Here is a 19727-nt window from a genome sequence, read left to right on the forward strand (position 1 = left end):
ATGGTGGAGACCCTCAGATACCCTTAGGGTGAGGGGTTGCCTAGTGGACCATGACACAGGGGGAAACCAAGCCAGAGCTGGTCCTTCCTTATATGGCCACTTAGGTAATAGAGGCTTACCTGGACAAGGATAGCCTTATCTCCTTTCGTTTGGGGGGGGGGGGGTTGTGTAGGAAGGTACATCCTGACTATGGTTGCCCCCAACTTTTTGCCCTGTGTTTTAGCTGGTTTTGGACATAGTCGACCTGGGACCCTGCCAACCAGGACCCCAGGCCTACCGCTCTCTCTTTAAAATGGATTCCATGTACCCTAGGTGCATTTACCAATTGGTACTGGGCCACCTTATCAGACCCTGTAACTCAGGGCATAGGTGTACCCAGGGCCGCCAGGGGCTGCAGCATGTATTATGCCACCCCTGACTGGCCTCCTAAATTTGACACAACTGGCTGCATGACAGCTGGGGCGAAGTCGTGTAATCACCCTTTGCTTTAGATATAGTAGCTCTATATCTAACCATACAATGGACACCCGAGTTCCTATCAGTCACTCCTATGGCAGGCCTTGACAATCCTGAAGGCAGAGTGCGTGGGCTCGTGTGAACTGTGTTCTGGCCCGAGCCGAGCCCGGTTGCAGCTTGCGGAATCAAGACCCAATGGCTGTTCCATGATAACGCGTACCATATCGGTAACTTCGGTGTCGCGTTATCAAGACATGTCGAGTAAGGTGTCATACGAATCGGGATGCTGCCCTCTCACCAATTCTGGCGACGAGGTTAGCATTCCGCCCTTCTAGAGGGACACGACATGTACGTAACTGTGAACCCCGGTTAAAGTTAACTAAAGCCTCAGCTCCACAAAATGGATGCTGCCACCACAGACACGAATCTGACCTCCTGCTGCTGGGAGTCCTTCCAGCGAGGAGCGCTTGGACAAAGGGTTTCCTGTCAAGGGCGGTGTTCGCACCGTCCCAGACAGGGTTTGTGTATTCTGGGTAGGTAGGGCTTTTGCGAGAAGGTGACTGCGGAGTGGCACCCCGGTGCTCACTACGCATCTGCCGGTCAGAACCAGTTCCAGGGGCGCCAGCCCTGGCCTGGGGAAGTCCGGCAGGGGAGAGGGGTGTAACTACCCCCCTTCCTGGTCCCACCCTTAGGGCAGGACCTAGTCATGTACCCACCCCTTTCTTTAGGATAAAGACCGGAGCGGGGACCCTTCCAAATTAGATCATCTTTGAATCAAGAACTACTTTCTACGAAAGGACTTCGAGACTCTTCTCAAGATTTCTCCCTTGTGGCTAAGGAGTAGTCACCCTGCATCAGCGGGCACCATCTAAGAACTCTGCGGTTTGCTGTAAGTCCTTCCTCAAGGAATCCGACGGCCCAGCTCGACGAGAACCGGCTTCCCTGGCACCTCCGACCTCTACCCACGTCATCAGCTCAGCTGTGATCTGTGGGTGCGACGAGACCTCGAGGGACCGGCCATCATCAAAACCTGCACGCTTTCTTATTTTTTTTTTTTTTTAAATATATTTTTATTGCAGGAATTAGTAAATCGTTACAGTATCGACCAGCTTTGTATCATAAGCAGTATCAACAGAATAAGACCCACTGGCCCCCCCACCTTCAGTCCCGAACACAGCCATCCGGCCCACAACCCTGGGGTCGGGCGGCGAAATGCAGAGGGGGATCAGTAGGATGCTTGAGCTGGTCCGGATGATTCACTGTCCGTCATCTGCTTTTCTAAACAAGCCTATAAACCCAAAAGAAAAGAAAACCCCCACCCACAAAGGACTACTAATCAAAAGAAAACCCACCCAACCCCACCACCAGCGCCAGGGAGCCACCTACACAGGATCTGCCTTGGGACCCACGGGGAAAGCAATAGGACTATCAGTACAAACGTTTACCGGGACTCGGGGCGAGTCGCTTCTTCACTTTCAGAGTCGCTGGGGGCACAATAATCCCTGAGGGCCTGCACCAACATTTCCCATTCCAACGCGGCCTCCTGCGCCTTCTCATTACGCTGCCTCCAAGCTAGTTGATATCTCAGCGCGCTCTCCCCCGCCGCCCATTTCAAAAGCTCACTGTGCCATCTGCTGCCTGTCGGACCAACCCGTGCCTTCCAGTTCCTGGTCACCTCTCGTTTAGCCAGGAGGAGCCCTAGGTCGATAAATTTACTAGAAATTTTATTTCGGGGGGTATGGGGGAACCAGTGCAGGAGCCCCACCGCCGCATCGAATGATAAGGCTCTCCCCGTCACCTCCTCCAGGGTCGTCTCTACTTCCCGCCAGTAAGATGACAGACCTGGACAGGCCCATAACATATGTAGGAGGTCCGCTTCCTGAGCCGGACACCTAGGGCATGCCGCCGAATTCGTGGCAAAATATCGCCTGATTTTCACCGGGGTTAGGTACGCTCTATGGAGAACGTAATAGTGTACCAGCTGAAAACGGGCGTTGCGTGTGCCCTTCCAGGCTCGTCTCACCAACTGGGACCAAGTCGTCTCCGGGATCTCCCTACCAATGTCCTCCTCCCAACGGTTTCTGAGAGTGGTGAGAGGAGCTAACCCTTCGTTAATCAACCTGCCGTAGAGGCAAGTGACCGCCTTCACCGTGCCCGCCGACATCATCACGTACTGGCACACCTGAGATAAGGGGGGTTCCTCCTGCCCGTTCTTCCAGTGTGCCTGGATCGCTCTCATAATGGCCGAGTGTAACAGAAAGTCACCACGGGGGATCTCGAAGCGGTCAATAAGATCTTGGAAGGACAAGAGCGCTCCGTCCTCGTATAGATCCCCAACCAGCTGTAAGCCGGCATCCTCCCAGGCCGCCAAGCGTGACCAATCCCCTCCATGGGGGAGGGCCGTCAACATCCCCAACGGTATTTCAGGCGCATATGGAATCCTCAGTTGGCCCCGGGCGTGGGCCCGGTTCCAACACAGGCGGATAGTCCGCTCCTCCATCGACAAGTCCCGAAGGGCCAATCGCTGTCGCAGCGCTATAAAGGATAGAACATGCCTGGCCATGCCCGTTCCCCTCCCGTCTTCCGGGCCCCGGAATTCCCTGGCGACCTCCTGGGTGAAGGTCTGGAGCTGCGCCGCCAGATAATACTTTTCAAAGTCCGGCACCGCGAGCCCCCCCTCGTCTTTCGGCCTCATCAGGGTTTTGAGGGCCACCCGCCGGCGGCCCGATCCCCAGAGGAATCCGACCACCATGGAGCGTAACAGTCGAAACGTGGCCGGTGGGACCCAGATCGGTAGAGTCCGGAAATAGTATAATAGCCGGGGAAGCGCCACCATTTTAAGCAGGGCGATCCGTCCCGCCACCGAAAGCGGCAGCGTGGCCCAGAAGGCCATGCAGCCTCGGAGTGCCCGAATGCTGCGGGCAATGTTCCCATCTAGGAGGTCAGGTTGGGCGTGATAAACAAATACCCCGAGGTACTTAAAGCAGTCGGGTTCCCACCTAATCTCCCTACTTAGGGCAGGGGCAGGAGTGCCCCTGCGTATCGGAAAAAGACAGGTCTTGGGCCAATTCACACGGAGACCCGAGACCTCCCCGAACTCTGTGAGCGCCACCGCCGCTCCACGTAAAGCGTCGAGCGGGTCCTCCAGGAAGAGCAACAGGTCGTCCGCATACAGTGAAACATAATGCGGGCCCGCAGGCGTCCACAAGCCCGTATAATGGGCTCCCGATCGAAGGTGCAGCGCGAGTGGCTCCACCGCCAGCGCAAAGAGAAGTGGGGACAATGAACACCCTTGCCGCGTGCCTCGTTCTACCGGATACCGCGAGGAAATCAGTGGTCCCGCCCGGACCCTGGCCGATGCAGAGGCATATAGAACCGTGGTCCACCTGATAAAGCCCTCCCCGAGGCCGAATCTCCGCAGCACCGTGCAGAGGTAGTCCCACTCCAGGCTATCAAAAGCCTTCTCTAAGTCCACCGACAGGACGACCGGGGACGGGGCATCCACGAATGGTTCCCCTAGCAAACGGAACAACCTGCGGATATTCATAGTCGTGTTCCGCCGTGGGATGAAACCAGCTTGGTCTACATGCACCAGGGAACTCATGTGTCCCAGCAGCCTCGAGGCCAAGATGCTGCTCAGTATTTTATAGTCCACCGTCAGCATCGATAGGGGACGGTAAGACCCCGGGTCGGACGAGTCTCGGCCTGGTTTAAGGAGAGGAACCACCAACGCCTCACACATCGAGCTCGGGAGTCGCCCCAGCCTCTTCGCCTCCCTGTAGACCACCAATAGTCGAGGGGCTAGGAGGTCAGCGTAAGCTGCATAAAACTCCACCGGCAGGCCATCTAGGCCCGGGGTCTTGTTTCACGCCATCCGTTTAATGGCCCCGCGGATCTCCCCCAGCTCAATGTCGGATCCCAGGGCTTTCGCCACTTCCTGCTCCACCGTGCGGAGCTCCAGTGGACGTAGATAATCCTCAAGTCGGTCAGGGTCTCGCGCGGAGCGACTACGGTATAAACATTCGTAATAATGCCGGAAGCAGCTAAGAATCTCCGGTTGGGTGTGTACCTCGGTGCCGTCTGCCTTTCGCATACTTGTCGTCGATTGGGATTGGCGCATAGGGTTTGCCAACCACGCCAACAACGCGCTCGATCTGTCTCCCTCTGCGATGGATCGGACCGTGTAGGCCTTATAGTCAAAACAGCGGAGCCGTTCGACCTCTGCCGCCACCTTTTCCCTCGCCTCCGCCGTTCGTATTTGCAATTCCGGGTGTCCGAGGCGTCGAAGTTCAAGCTCGTGGAGTTTCCGATCCGCTGCATCTAAGTCAGCTAGGATAACGCGCCTCATGCCCACCTTCTTAGAAATACAGTAACCCCTCACCACTACCTTAAAAGCATCCCACTCTAACGTTCTGGTACTCGCGGTGCCGGCGTTGGATGCAAAAAATTCCAACACCTTGTCCCCCAGGTCCGCCCTGAAAACACTGTCCTCAAGGGTCTCGGGTTGCAGCTTCCAGGTGGGCACCGCCGGCCTCCCGGGGAACCAGCGAAGGTCCAGCAGGAGGGGGTTATGGTCCGAAATGGTCCTGGATAAGTACTCGGATCGGACCGCCGCCGAGACCAGTTCGGGCGACCCAAGAAAGCCATCCAGTCTGACATGTAACTCATGAAGGCTCGAGAAATATGAATAATCCCGAGCTGCGGGGTGATGTGCCCTCCAGATGTCCGTCAAACCCCAGCGAGTCTGCCAATCCTGACGACCCTTAGCTGTGCGACGAACCGGAGAATCTGGAAGCGGTGGATGCGAGCGATCAATGTCTACGTCCACTACGGAATTGAAGTCTCCGCCAAGCAGAAGGGGCCCGGAGAAGGAGTGGGCCAACGAGCCCGATAACCTGGAAAGGAAGGCAGTCTGGTCCATGTTAGGAGCATACACACAGCAAACGTTCAAGTCCCTCCCTCCTAGAGTGCCCGAGATGGCCACGTATCGCCCCTCCGGATCTATCACTGTTCTCGTGACCTGGAAGGGGACCCCCGCCCTGATCCATATTAGCGCCCCTCTGGCATAAGCGGAGTACGAGGTGGAAAAGACCTGCCCCCGCCATCTACGCTGTAGCGCCGCCCCTTCCGCCTTGTTCAGATGAGTTTCCTGCAGCAGCGCCATTTGCACTCCCCTACGCACTAAATAAGCGTGGACCTTGTGGCGCCTGGACATAGTATGAAGCCCCCTTACGTTCCAAGTGACACATTTCAAGTTAGCAACATCAGCCATTGTCCCATAACGTTCTCGCACAATCTCCCCATCCGGGTCCCCACAAAGAAAAGACATCATTCCTCCCAGCACTGATGGCGGCCATTTCCCCCAACCAAAACCAAACCACCCAAGAACGAACCAAACCCTCACCCACCCACCCCAGAACAGGACCCAAACTATACCATCTAGATCCCATCCAAACCTCGCCTTCCATCAACCCAATAACCCCTACTAATCCCACGGTCGCCACCGTGGGAAGGCCTTAAGGGCCAGGTGCGGGCCGGGCGGAGGCAGTGGGCCCTCGACGCTTAGGCCACCAGGACCATAGCAAGCCCTAAACAGTGTCGACAACCTCTCCCGGGGCAGAAACAGGGGCACCCCCCCCCCTCCCTCTTTGTCAGCAGCTATGGACGGCAACCGCCTCCCCCCTGCCGGGCCCCCACCCAAAATAAGGCAGCACACCCCGTTACCCTTGTCCATCCAAAAGGTCCTCCACCGATTTCGGTGTGATCACCGGTGTATGGGCACTATCAGTCACTGAGTCCTCCGAGTCCGATGGTGCCACCTCTTCACCCAGGTTTTCCTCCTCCTCGATGGCTTCGTCCCGTGCACCCGACAACTCCGACAACACTTCCAGCACTCCCCTCCGCTCCGACGACGTCTCTGCAGTGGAGGGCCCTCCCGTGCGGCCGCGGCGATTCCTGATCCTCCTGGATCGCCGTCTCTGTTCCGGCTCATCTGCCTGTTGGGACGAGGAGCCGAAGCCATCTTTCCCTGTCCTATAAAGCTCGAGCCAGGCACAGACATCCTCCGGGGTGTCGAAGAACTGAGTTTTGTCGTCGACTATGATGCGGAGCTTTGCAGGGTAGAGAAGCGAGTACTGGATGCCCTCGCTCCTGAGCTCGCGCTTGACCGCCAGGAAGGAGAAACGCTTGCGTTGAGTCTCGTAGGTGTAATCCGGAAAGATGTTCACCTGACTGTTCGCTACTTTGAATGGACCATTATGCCTGGCGGCGTTGAGGATTAAATCCCTGTCCCGAAAGTGCAATAATCGCGACACCACCGGCCTCGGGGTGCGTCCCTGTTGCGGCGGCCGCGCCGGGACTCTGTGGGCACGCTCCAGAGTGTAGAAGGAGGATAGCCCCTCCGGGGCCACCGTGTCACGGAGCCAGGTCTCCAAGTATGTCACCATGTCGCCATCTTCGATTTTTTCCGGGAGGCCCACTACACGAATGTTGTTCCGCCTGTTGCGGCCTTCCGCATCCTCCGCCCTCTGCTCCAGGGTCGCAATTCGGGACAGGGCATCCTTCATCGTCGCAGCCAAGGTTCGCTGCGCCGGCTCCAAGGTTTTCACCGAGCTCTCCACTTCTTTGACCCGGTCCGAAAGTTTGCCATGGTCCGCTCTGAGGAGACCTAGGCTCGTCGCCACCTGGGCAATGTCCTGTTGGAGGGCCGATCTCGTGGTCGTTATCGCCTCTAGGACGCGGTCGAACTGCCGTTGCATCGACGCGCCATCAGAACTCTTTGGGTCCCCAAGCTCTTCTTTGTCCTGGGCTTCCGAGTCCGAGGCGGTCGGGGTAGGCCCCTTGGCTCCTCTAGGTTTCCCCATGTCGCCGGGGGCACTCCGTGAAGGTTCCGGAGTAGGCGTCTCCGGGTGCAGACGTCGACCACGACCCTCCCGGCTACTGGTCCTCAGATCGAGTATGGGAGACCTCCGTCTCCAGGGCCTGTGGAGACTTCTCCGCTTCCGCTCACGCCACCGCCACGGCGTCCGAGGGCACCGATGAGGGGGCGGAGACAACCGTCGCCGTGTCGGGCAGGCCCGCTCACCCGCTAGAGATCCAGGTTGAGGGTCTCCAACTCCACCGGACGATGTGTAGCGCCAAGGTGTCGCGCCTCCCATGGAAGTGGGCTGGCCGGGAAGACGTAGCTAGGTGCGGAGTCGCGAGACGGGCCACCGCCTGGATCGCAGGGCGTCCGCTCCCGGGGTCCCCTATAACGTGGGCATCCGCCCGGCCACCCAACCGAGTGCAAACTCGTCGTGAGAAATCCGATCCAATAGACAGCCAGTGCACAGAGCAGCCGGGGATGGCGAAGTCGGGCGCAAGTCGCTGCTTGCGACGCTCCTCCAAGTCAGTGGGTCCGACCAGGGGGACAAAGAAGTCCGGGCGCCATGTTGGGTCGCACTCCGCGACTCCGCAAACTTCGGTTGCACTCCGGAGCAACCCTCGTCCGAGCCCCACCAAGGGCCCCGGCAGGTCTTCGTCGGTCCGCTCAGCCGAATGCGGGGTCTGGGGTGCCCCGCAGCCTCCGATTTACAGGATAAATCCGGGCTCAGTCCCGGAGCCGAGCTCTCAGGCGACCATCGCCATCGGCGCCCAAGCCACGCCCAACCTGCACGCTTTCTTAACCAGCACGACCATCGAAGTAATTCTCTGGTGAGTGCTCTGGGGTCCGAGAAGCCCCGACCCTGAGCCGCTCCAGCACCGAAGTGCAGTCCCCCAGCATCTCCACGATCTGCGTGGGGCCCTTCTGCTCGCTGCTCAGCACGTTGTCTGGTCACTAGCCGCTGGCTTGTGCCCTTCTGTGACGACATCCGACAATCAACTCTGCTGGTCTGGTTGCTCCAGACTGGCCCTTGCTTCCATCTTTGCAAGAAGCACCCCGGGCCCTCCTGGTCCACTCAAGACGCCATCTTAGGCCCACCACGTGGCCCTGAGATCTGCCAAGGCTTGTTGCCCCATCCTGGGCCCAGCGACGCCGACAGCATCATCCTTCGTGGGACAGCTCGCACCTCCACCGTGGTCGCCGACAACGCCTCCTGGTCCGTGAGACTGCAGAGCCTAGCGTCGCCCACTCACCTGGTCGAGGTGACGGCCAACCGGTGCCTTCCTGGTACCCTCTGACTACTGGCTAGTAGTACGAACTTGGTCCCCTCTGCTTTCAGGTATCATCAAACTCTAATCCAGGCTTGGATCTCTACGAACTATTCAGCACTGGTCGCCGGCCAGCAACTCCTTTCTTCCGGCTCCTGGCTCGTCAGCGAAGACCCCGACGCCTGTAAGACTTGTGCAGCCGCAGCCCTCGTGGCTAGGTAACTCGGCATTTCGGTGCCTGCATAGCCTCTTTACTCTAGGGTCCCGAGTCCCTCGCTTCCGACTTGCCTTATCGGGTCCGCCCGAGACCTTAAACTTCCCGTGTCCTCGGACACTTGTTTTAATTGTGCACTTGAAGTATTTTCCTAAGAGATTTGGTTTGTGCTTAGTACCCTGTCCTCATAAAGAGTCCAGGGCTGTTGTGAATCTTAATAAATATCCTGTTTATTTTCATAACACTTGTGTGGTGTCCTTTCACTGGGTGTTCAAGGGGTACATGTGTGGTAAACAGCTGGCTTAACGCGCCCTCTCGAGTCTTTAGCCTTAGACTGCTCGTATCCACGCTACTAGGATAGCTGGTCTATAGGTTGACTTACAACCGAACACCATAAGGGTCGTTGGAACGATACATAGCGGTCGCTAGAATAGCGAACGTTGCATATCGGGCCAACTTCTCACAGCCCCCACCAGGATTACTAGGTGTAGTGTTTCAAGCAGACATTTCCACTGCTGAAAGAAGCTAAATTCTTGTGAAACACCAAGAAAAAAAGTGGAAATAAGCGTGGCAACATGATTCTCATTGGTTATTCCCAAAAAGCAAAAGTTACTTGTAATCTTAGTTTTCCTACAGAGGAATTGTCATCAAAGTCATGAGCCCTGAATTATCCCATCAACATGAGGGAACCTTTAGCACTTAAAAAAACGAAAATAGATTGATAGACACACTTATGTATACATTCGACCCTTGATCTTGCTGGTAGGTCGCTCCCCCACCACACAGCTCCGCCTGTGTGTCCTGACCCTGCCCCAGCTGCCGCTGCTGTAGAAGTTGAGGCCCTCCTCCACACGCAGGCTACCACCTGGGCCTCATCACTGGTGGCCAGTGGTAGGCCTTAGGTTTGTATCACTGTCGCGGTCTGTCTGTCTGTCTTCCTTGTACTGCCCATACTGTCTTCTGGTGTCTGTGACCGCTATTGCCTGTCTACCCCCTGTGCCTGCATTGTTATCTGTGCCCGTTCGCTTGCCTTCTGACCCCTGATTGCACTCGTTTTTCTTGCCTTCTGCCCCTTGATTGCACTCGTTTTTCTTGCCTTCTGTTCCCCTAATTGTGCTCGTTTTCTTGCCTTCTGTTCCCCCTGATTGTGCTCGTTTTCTTGCCTTCTGCCCCCTGATTTCACTAGTTTTTCTTGCCTTCTGTTCCCCCGATTGTGCTTGTTTTCTTGCCTTCTGTTCCCCCTGATTGTGCTCGTTTTCTTGCCTTCTGCCCCCTGATTTCACTCGTTTTTCTTGCCTTCTGCTCCCCTGATTGCACTCGTTTTTCTTGCCTTCTGCTCCCCCGATTGTGCCCGTTCTCTTGCCTTCTGTTCCCCCGATTGTGCTTGTTTTCTTGCCTTCTGTTCCCCCTGATTGTGCTTGTTTTCTTGCCTTCTGTTCCCCCTGATTGTGCTCGTTTTCTTGCCTCTGCCCCCTGATTGCACTCGTTTTTCTTGCCTCTGCCCCCTGATTGCACTCGTTTTTCTTGCCTTCTGCTCCCGATTGTGCTTGTTTTTCTTGCCTCTGCCCCCTGATTGTACTCTTTTTCTTGCCTCTGCCCCCTGATTGCACTCGTTTTTCTTGCCTTCTGCTCCCGTGATTGTGCTTGTTTTTCTTGCCTCTGCCCCCTGATTGCACTCGTTTTTCTTGCCTTCTGCTCCCCTGATTGCACTCGTTTTTCTTGCCTTCTGCTCCCGATTGTGCTTGTTTTTCTTGCCTCTGCCCCCTGATTGTGCTTGTTTTTCTTGCCTCTGCCCCCTGATTGTACTCTTTTTCTTGCCTTCTGCTCCCCTGATTGTACCCGTTTTTTGTGCCTTCTGTTCCCCCTGATTGTACTCTTTTTCTTGCCTTCTGCTCCCCTGATTGCACTCGTTTTTCTTGCCTTCTGCTCCCCTGATTGCACTCGTTTTTCTTGCCTTCTGCTCCCGATTGTGCTTGTTTTTCTTGCCTCTGCCCCCTGATTGTACTCGTTTTTCTTGCCTTCTGCTCCCGTGATTGTGCTTGTTTTCTTGCCTTCTGCTCCCGTGATTGTGCTTGTTTTTTGTGCCTTCTGTTCCCCCTGATTGTGCTTGTTTTCTTGCCTCTGCCCCCTGATTGCACTCGTTTTTCTTGCCTTCTGCTCCCGATTGTGCTTGTTTTTCTTGCCTCTGCCCCCTGATTGTACTCTTTTTCTTGCCTCTGCCCCCTGATTGCACTCGTTTTTCTTGCCTTCTGCTCCCGATTGTGCTTGTTTTTCTTGCCTCTGCCCCCTGATTGTACTCGTTTTTCTTGCCTTCTGCTCCCGTGATTGTGCTTGTTTTCTTGCCTTCTGCTCCCGATTGTGCTTGTTTTTCTTGCCTCTGCCCCCTGATTGTACTCTTTTTCTTGCCTTCTGCTCCCCTGATTGTACCCGTTTTTTGTGCCTTCTGTTCCCCCTGATTGTGCTTGTTTTCTTGCCTCTGCCCCCTGATTGTACTCTTTTTCTTGCCTTCTGCTCCCCTGATTGCACTCGTTTTTCTTGCCTTCTGCTCCCGATTGTGCTTGTTTTTCTTGCCTCTGCCCCCTGATTGTACTCGTTTTTCTTGCCTTCTGCCCCCTGATTGTACTCGTTTTTCTTGCCTTCTGCTCCCCTGATTGTGCTTGTTTTTCTTGCCTCTGCCCCCTGATTGTACTCGTTTTTCTTGCCTTCTGCTCCCGTGATTGTGCTTGTTTTCTTGCCTTCTGTTCCCCCCGATTGTGCTTGTTTTCTTGCCTTCTGTTCCCCTGATTGTACCCGTTTTTTGTGCCTTCTGCTCCCCTGATTGTACCCGTTTTTTGTGCCTTCTGCTCCCCTGATTGTACCCGTTTTTTGTGCCTTCTGTTCCCCTGATTGTACCCGTTTTTTGTGCCTTCTGCTCCCCTGATTGTACCAGTTTTTCGTGCCTCTACTCCCCTTTGTGCCTCTATGCCACTCGTTTCCCCCCGTTTTTTGTGACCTTTCTTGTGACCTTTCTGCCTCTGTGCCACTCGTTTTCCCCCTGTTTTTTGTGACCTTTCTGCCCTTTCTTGTGACCTTTCTGCCTCTGTGCCACTCGTTTCCCCCTGTTTTTTGTCACCTTTCCGAGCATTTTTGTGACCTATGACCCTGCTTGCAGGCAGGCTGCCCCCACGCTGCTGCTCGTCACCTGACTGCCTGGTTCCTGCCTCCTTGCTGCCTCCTTGTTTCCTGGGTTTTTTCCTCCCCTCTGCCCTGTGCACCAGTTCCCCCGCCCCCTTCCGCTGCTCCCGATCCGACCCTTTCCCGCAGCTGCATCCCTGCGTCCCGCCCGCCCAGCACACCCATTCGCCTCCCCGGTCCCGCCTCCCAGCTGCTTCTCCCTTCCAAGCCATCTCATATGCAGGCCGAGAAGCAGCCGCGCAGCGGACACGCGCAGCGGGAGCGGCGTGCTGCGCCCATCCACGCCTGGACCACGCCCAGCGACAGAAACCCTGGACCCCGCAAACGCCACAACACCAGAATCCACTACGACGCCAGCACCCTCCACGCACTCAACGCCGGCCGAAACTACACCTGCTTCCAGGTTGCCCCGAAACGGACCCACGAATCCTTCTCCTGCCACACCTGCAGCTTCACCTGCGACAGAACCACCAAACCTCCAAGGACTGGACCCAACCACCTCCGCTGCATACTCCTCAACACCTGCTCCGCACGCAAACACGCCGTCGAGCTCTGGGATCTGCTCGACACCACCAGACGTGGCTTTCCTGACCGAGACCTGGTGGAACGACTCCTCGGCGCCGGACATCGCCATAGCCATCCCGGACGGCTACAAGATCACCCGCAGGGATCGCGCCAACGGAATCGGAGGAGGAATAGCCATCATCCACAAGTCCACCCTCAAGGTCGCCACCCAGACGACACCCTCAACACTGCCGAACACCTGCACTTCCGGATCCACAACGACCCCAACACCACCCTCAGAGGAACACTCCTCCACAGACCCCCGGACCTTGGGCTCAGTTCAGCGACTCCATCGCCGACCTCGCCAGCACCCACGCACTCGCCTCAACAGACTACATCCTCCTCAGGGACCTGAACTTCCACCTCGAAAACAACAATGACGCCAACTCTGGCACCCTGATCTACAACCTCGCCAACCTGGGCCTCAGACAACTCGTCACTGCACCCACCCACGCGCTGGATCCCATCTTCTCCACAGGCTCCCACATCGCCTTCGACCACACCACTGAACTCCACTGGACCGACCACCGCTGCATCCATTTCACCTTCAAGAAACCAACCCCGCACCACCGCACCCAACAGCTGCCTCGCAGCTGCTGGAGCAAAGTCACCGAAGAACAGCTGATCACCTCCCTCGCCAAGAACCCACCCACCGACCCCACCAACCCAGAAGCCGCAGCCCGAAACCTCAGACAGTGGATCAACGACTGCGCCAACACCCTCGCCCCGCTGAAGAAACCCTCCAACAGCCATGCCAACAAGAGAGCCACCTGGTGCACCGACGAGCTCCAGACGTCTAAACGCGCATGCCGGAAACTGGAGAAGACATGGCTCCACAAACGCACACCGGACAACCATGCAGCTCACAAAGACGCCACCGCAGACACCACCACCTCATCAGATTAGCCAAGAGATCCTTCTTCAAAGATCGCTTGGATAACAACGCACACAACAGCAAAGAGCTCTTCAGCATCGTAAGGAACTCTCCAACCCCAGCGCCAACGACATCACGTCCTCACAAGAACTGTGCGACTCACTAGTCATCTTCTTCCACCGCAAGATCGCTGACATCCACGACAGCTTCAACACCACGACCTCCACGACTATGCCAGACTCCACCTCCCCTGTGAACACCACCAGCGGCAACCGCCTGACCTCCTGGTCCAACGTCAACGACGACGAGACACGCAAGGTCATGAACTCCATTCCCTCAGGATCTCCGTCTGACCCGTGCCCACACCAAGTATTCAACAAAGCAGAAGCAGCCATCGCACCCCAACTACGGAAGGTCATCAACATCTCCCTCAAAACAGCGACATTCCCGGAAAGCTGGAAACACGCCAAAATCAACGCCCTCCTCAAGAAGCCCAAAGCGGACCCCAAGGACCTCAAGAACTTCCGTCCCATCTCCCTGCTCCCGTTCCCGGCAAAGGTCATCGAGAAAATCGTCAACATGCAACTGGCCCTCCACCTCGAAGACAACAACATCTTGGACCCGGCCCAGTCCGGATTCAGACGAAACCACAGCACCGAGACAGCCCTCATCGCCGCCACAGACGACATCAGGCGCCAACTAGACAACGGCGAAACATCAGCCCTCATCCTCCTGGGCCTGTCAGCCGCCTTCGACAAGGTCTGCCATTGCACTCTAAGGACACGCTTTCTAGAAGCCGGAATACAAGAGAAGGCTCTTGACTGGACCACCTCCTTCCTCTCCGGCAGAACCCAGAGCGTCCGCCTTCCACCCTTCCAATCCGAAGCAACCAACATCATCTGTGGCGTACCCCAGGGCTCATCTCTCAGCCCAACGCTGTTCAACGTCTACATGGCCCCCCTCGCACAAGTGGCCCGCCATCAAGACCTCAACATCATCTCCTACTCTGACGACACCTAGCTCATCCTCTGCCTCACCAAGGACCCGCACATCGCCAAAACCAACCTCCACATGAGAATGAAGGCCGTCCCCGATTGGATGAGGAGCAGCCGTCTGAAGCTGAACTCAGACAAGATGGAGGTCCTCATCCTCGGACCCACCCCCTCAGCCTGGGACGACTTCTGGTGGCCGACCACACTGGGAACAGCACCAACACCCACCGACCATGCACGCAATCTAGGATTCATCCTCGACCCCTCCCTCTCCATGTCTAAGCAGGTCAACGCCGTCTCCTCCTCCTGCTACAACACCCTCTGCATGCTCCGCAGGATCTACAAGTGGACCCCGACCAAAACAAGAAGAATGGTGACACAGGCCCTCGTCAGCAGCAGACTGGACTACGGCAGCGCACTCCCAGCCAAACACCTATGATGACTACAACGCATCCAAAACGCCTCCGCCCGCCTGATCGTCAACGTCCCCCGCCGCAGCCACATCACCACCCACCTGAGAGACCTACACTGGCTCCCCGTTGACAAGAGGATCACCCTTAAGCTCCTCACCCACGCACACAAAGCACTCCACTACGCCATACCAGCCTACCTGAACAGCAGAATCAGCGTTTAAACCCCCACCCGCCAGATCCGCTATGCCAGCCTCGCTTTTGCAGCTGTCCCCCGCATACAACGAACAACCTCCGGCGGCAGATCCTTCTCCTACCTCGCCGCCAAGACCTGGAACACCCTCCCTACCCACATACGGCAGACCCAAGATCTACTCGCCTTCAGAAGACTCCTCAAGACCTGACTCTTCGAGCAGTAGCAGCACCCCCCTCCCCTCAGCGCCTTGAGACCCTCACGGGTAAGTAGCGTGATGTACAAGTACTCTGATTGATTGATTGATTACTCACCCACACACAAACTCACCCACCCACCCACCCCACCCCCTTTGTTGAAAAACAACACACTTTACATAAAGAACTTTTCTGCAGGCCATTAAAAGGCAAAGCCTACAAATTAGCCACATTTCGGTAATTTTCGTTTTTAGAATGGAAGCTATGTTGTCCAAATACTCCTAAATTCAATAAAATGGGACTAGAAACATTTATTTAAAGCCAAGGAAATAAAAGCAGGAATCTTCATTTTCCAGTATCCCAGCATGCACCACAGCTGATATTCAGGTCAGGCAAGAAGGATCATGGGTACAGGACATACATTGTTTTCTTTAATTTGTTGCAAGTAGCGTCTCAGTGAGTGAGGCCAAGACTTGCTGCTCAGTAAAATGTCATACAGCAAAATACTTTGTTGAGCTGAAACATTTGTAACCTGGGACACTCACGCCTTCAGAGATCCTGCAAGATATTTTGTCCAACCCTTCGTTTGTTATATTGCCAAGATATTTAAAGATGTTGACTTACATGAGATGTTGTCGATCATCTCTGCTCTTGTTGATGAATCCTGTGGATTGACGAAATCCTCATCGCCTTTCTTAATGCGAACTAAAGTGTCAGGATTGACAATCTGGTATCCTGGTATTGGAAGAGATAATTAAGATGTTGATTGGAATGGGAAGGGAAGAGGTGGGCTACACAAAGATGTCTCCACATGTATCGGTTTATATAAAACAAACAAATCGAGATATATTCATAAAAAAAACTGGAGTAAACTCTCACTGTGTACTCTTTCTTGTGTGAAATGTTTTATTGGAATATGCAATAAAATACAAAGATAATATCAAAGCAATAAAATATCATAGTAAGATAAAGAAAGTACAAGTAATAATACATTTTATGCAAAGGAGAGCAGAAATAAGAAAATAAATAATTAACAGCATATATTCCATAGCCCAATAAGGGGTAACAATAGAAAAAGATATGGACATATCTTGGCATATAAAGTCAGAGCGAGTGGAAATAAAATAAAAATAAAATAAAATATAAAAGCAAAAAATAGGAAGAAAAGAAAATACAAAGAACAGAAGAGAAAAGGAAAAGAAAGAAAGAAAAAAAGTAAGAAAGAAGGAAAAAAAGGTACCAGAGGAACAATGGGGGGAAAGGGGTAGGAGTGGGGAAAGAGGGGAGGGAAAGGAAAGTTAAGTAGGCATAGCATGCGTAGAAGAAGAAGGAGTAGATGTAGAGACATCATCTATTGTGGTTTCCAAAAATGGGGACCAGGTTTGAAGAAAAATGGAAGCTTGGGAGAGGGCGCACGACAGAATGGCCGCCTGCAGGTGAGGCTCCTGTAGCCTGGAACATCGATCCTCTAATAATCCTGTCTAACCAGCTCGTTAACTGGCCAAGACTGTGCTGAATTAGAGACTGACACGACCCCCACTTTCTGGTGAAAGTTTGGGGATAATCGGCTGCCGACTGGAGAGTGAGACCGAGCCCCCCCCCCCCCCCGGAGTGCGAGGCGATCTGCTGACACAAAGGGCGTCTAACCTGGTACGTGACCCGGTGAAATTGAGAGCTGTGTAACAGGGTTGCGGCTAGACAGCTGCGGGCCCTGTGATAGTGCCGAGGCTAGAGAGTGGCGAAAATGGCGGACTGAGGAGCGGCACACTGGCACACAAGCAGAGGCACTGCTGGAGAGTGAAGGAGTGGAGAGGATACCCCACTGTGGCAAGCTGAGACAGGTAGAGGGGACGTCGGGGGCATCATTGGGAGGCCGAGCCCATTCCCGAGGACAGGTTGATGTGCGGAGGGTGAAGTGGCGCCACATGGCTGGATGGACCCCTGTGTGACTCTGGCACTGAGGGTAGAGCCTTGCCTAACGGGGAGCTGAGGGGGCCACAAAGCCCGCGATATAGTGCACAGTATAAAGAAGGCTGTTGAGGGACTGGAGATACAGGGGCATTCTCTGCACCGGAGCCCTGTAGAACATTGGCCGCGTGGGAGATCGGAGAGCTGGACTTGCTGCACGTGGGAGCGCATTTCTACACTCCAGGCTGGTGGGCACTGGCGGCGTGGCGGACCCAGAGAGGAGCGTATCAGAATTGCACCAGATTACTGCTTGGTATTGCTTGGTGTTGCCGGGGAGAAAAAGTAGCTGAGGACGACATCGGTCTTACTTAGGGACGGCAGACGCAGCGAGGCGGCCATTGGATCGAAGTGCCCTGACCTCGTGGAGCTAAGGGAAAGCCGGACACCAGTCAGCCGAAGCTCAACTTCAACGCAGCGAAAAAAGGGCCAAAGCCTAACTCGGAGGATGGAGAAGCGAGTAGGACGGATGTGCCGGGCGGCGCAACAGCATCTAAGGACGTAGATGTACAACAGATATTGCAAGATATAAGAAAGGGATTCGCAACGGTGGTTGACAAAGTGGATAGGATGTCCTCGAGAATGGACGCAATTGTGCACAAAATAGACGTGCATGAAGAAAGGATTACGAAAACAGAGAGGTGCATATCGGAGAACGATGACACCACCGCTAGTCACACGGCGCAACTCGCAAGAATAGACAAGCTACTACGGGTAATCGCAGCGAAGAACGAGGATTTAGAAGCCCGAAGTAGACGCAATAATATTCGCATAACAGGTGTGCCGGAATCCACAAATACTGGGCGCATGGAGGACTATATAGAAAAACTGCTCCTGGCCACTATTGGGACTGACGCCTTTTCCTCGCAGTTTATCGTAGAACGAGCCCACCGGTCTCTTGGGCCGAAGCCAACACCCGGGAACCCGCCACAGCCTATTATAGCGCGATTATTAAATTACCGTGAACGAGATGCGGCCCTGCGGGCAGCACGAACCAAACAAACTGACACACGAAGGAATGTCCTTCTCAATATACCCGGACTTCACTCCAATATTACAGGAGGAATGATGCAAGTTTATTGAAGTGAAAAAGAAACTTCGCACAGCACAAATGGACTATGCATTGCTGTATCCTGCTCGGCTCAGAGTGACACATCAAGGAAAGCAACGCTCCTTTACGAATCCACAGCAAGTGGAGGACTATTTGCGAACATTGAAGCGAACACAGCGTGGACCAAGTGGACGAGGTGCTGCGCACCAAGACAACACACAAGAGTTGGACGAGGAATCCTGAAGTGCACACACTGCAGACCAGGTTTTTCTTAAATGGACTACGACATGCGATATTGGTGGTATGCAGAACAGCAACGGAGCTGGGGACACTTGCTGAACGGAGGGCCAAGATGTTAACGAGTATTCCGGTGGTAATGTATGCCAGGCCCCACCTCCCCTCCTCGGACTAAGCCCAGAGGTCGAACAGGTCATAGGGCTTGGGGAGGGGAAGTGGCTGTGTAACCACCTAGAATGTCCCCCAACGGGTATTCCCAATTATTTGAAAATGTTAGCGTGATATTAACGCTGTTGTTGTTGAGTGAGAAGGGTGGGGGTGGGCGAAGTGTTCTGGCAAGTTTGGGTTGCTTCAGTGGAAGGGGGGAGGTTCGGGGGGGAAAGCAAGGAGTAAGGATAGTATTGCATTGAGTATTGTGGAGTACAGGTTAACGGGCAGGACTGTTTCCATCCACGACGTGGGTGGGAGGAGAGGGAAGTTTGGGTTGGATTGTGAGAAGGAGAGTAGTAGGGAGACGCAATTGGGAACCACACATGGCAGAGTTATGTACCATAATAACAGTACAGTCCCAAGATCAGACTGGCGTGAAATTGAGCATTGCATGTCAGCAGTATGCCGTTATCTATGTTGCAAGATGGTAGAGCATAGTTCCATGGCGACAAGGGCACCGGCTGGTCGGTCCGCTGTGATATACGCATTTTATGGCAGTAAGTGATCTGAATATTCTCACGTGGAACGTGAGAGGTCTGGGTGACCCGCGCAAGCGCAGGCATGTGCTGTTGTATCTGGACAGGCATAGCATACACATTGCGTTCCTGCAGGAAACACATTTCAAGCCTCAACCGAATAATACCTTTGCTAGCAGGTGGGGAGAGCACAGATCGTTCTCATATTCGACGTACGCGAGAGGCACTGCGATTTTAATTAAAAAAAGGTACACCATTCGTATTAGCAGGCGAGAAACACAATGCACAGGGAAGATACAGCGTGTTGAGGGGGCGGTTGGGACATGAGTCGATAACATTAACTTGTTGCTATGGTCCGAATGTGGACGACCCTCACTATTTTACTGAGCTGTGGGCAGCGGTAGTGGACATCGGGACTGCTCACATAATGTGGGGTGGGGATTTTAATGTGACACGTGACCTTACAGTTGACAGATCACACCCAGCCCCCCACCATTACACAAAAGCACGCTCTGAACTACACAACATACTCATTGAGTACAACCTAGTGGGTGCCTGGAGACACCTTCACCTGACAGTGCGAG

At 54.6% G+C, this 19727-nt stretch overlaps 1 protein-coding gene across 2 annotated transcripts in view; it reads right to left on the reverse strand.

Moving 5' to 3' along the window:
• LOC147668910 (uncharacterized) overlaps positions 1-19727 on the reverse strand; it is a 436976-nt gene that overhangs the window by 320070 nt on the left and 97179 nt on the right. For both annotated transcript variants that reach the window (XM_086948355.1, XM_086948356.1), the window contains exon 3: positions 15829-15939. In XM_086948355.1, the coding sequence (XP_086804481.1) occupies positions 15829-15939 (111 nt within the window). The remainder of the gene's footprint in view (positions 1-15828; positions 15940-19727) is intronic.

Source organism: Lissotriton vulgaris, unplaced genomic scaffold, assembly GCF_964263255.1.
Source record: "Lissotriton vulgaris unplaced genomic scaffold, aLisVul1.2 SCAFFOLD_907, whole genome shotgun sequence".
NCBI lineage: Eukaryota > Metazoa > Chordata > Amphibia > Caudata > Salamandridae > Lissotriton > Lissotriton vulgaris.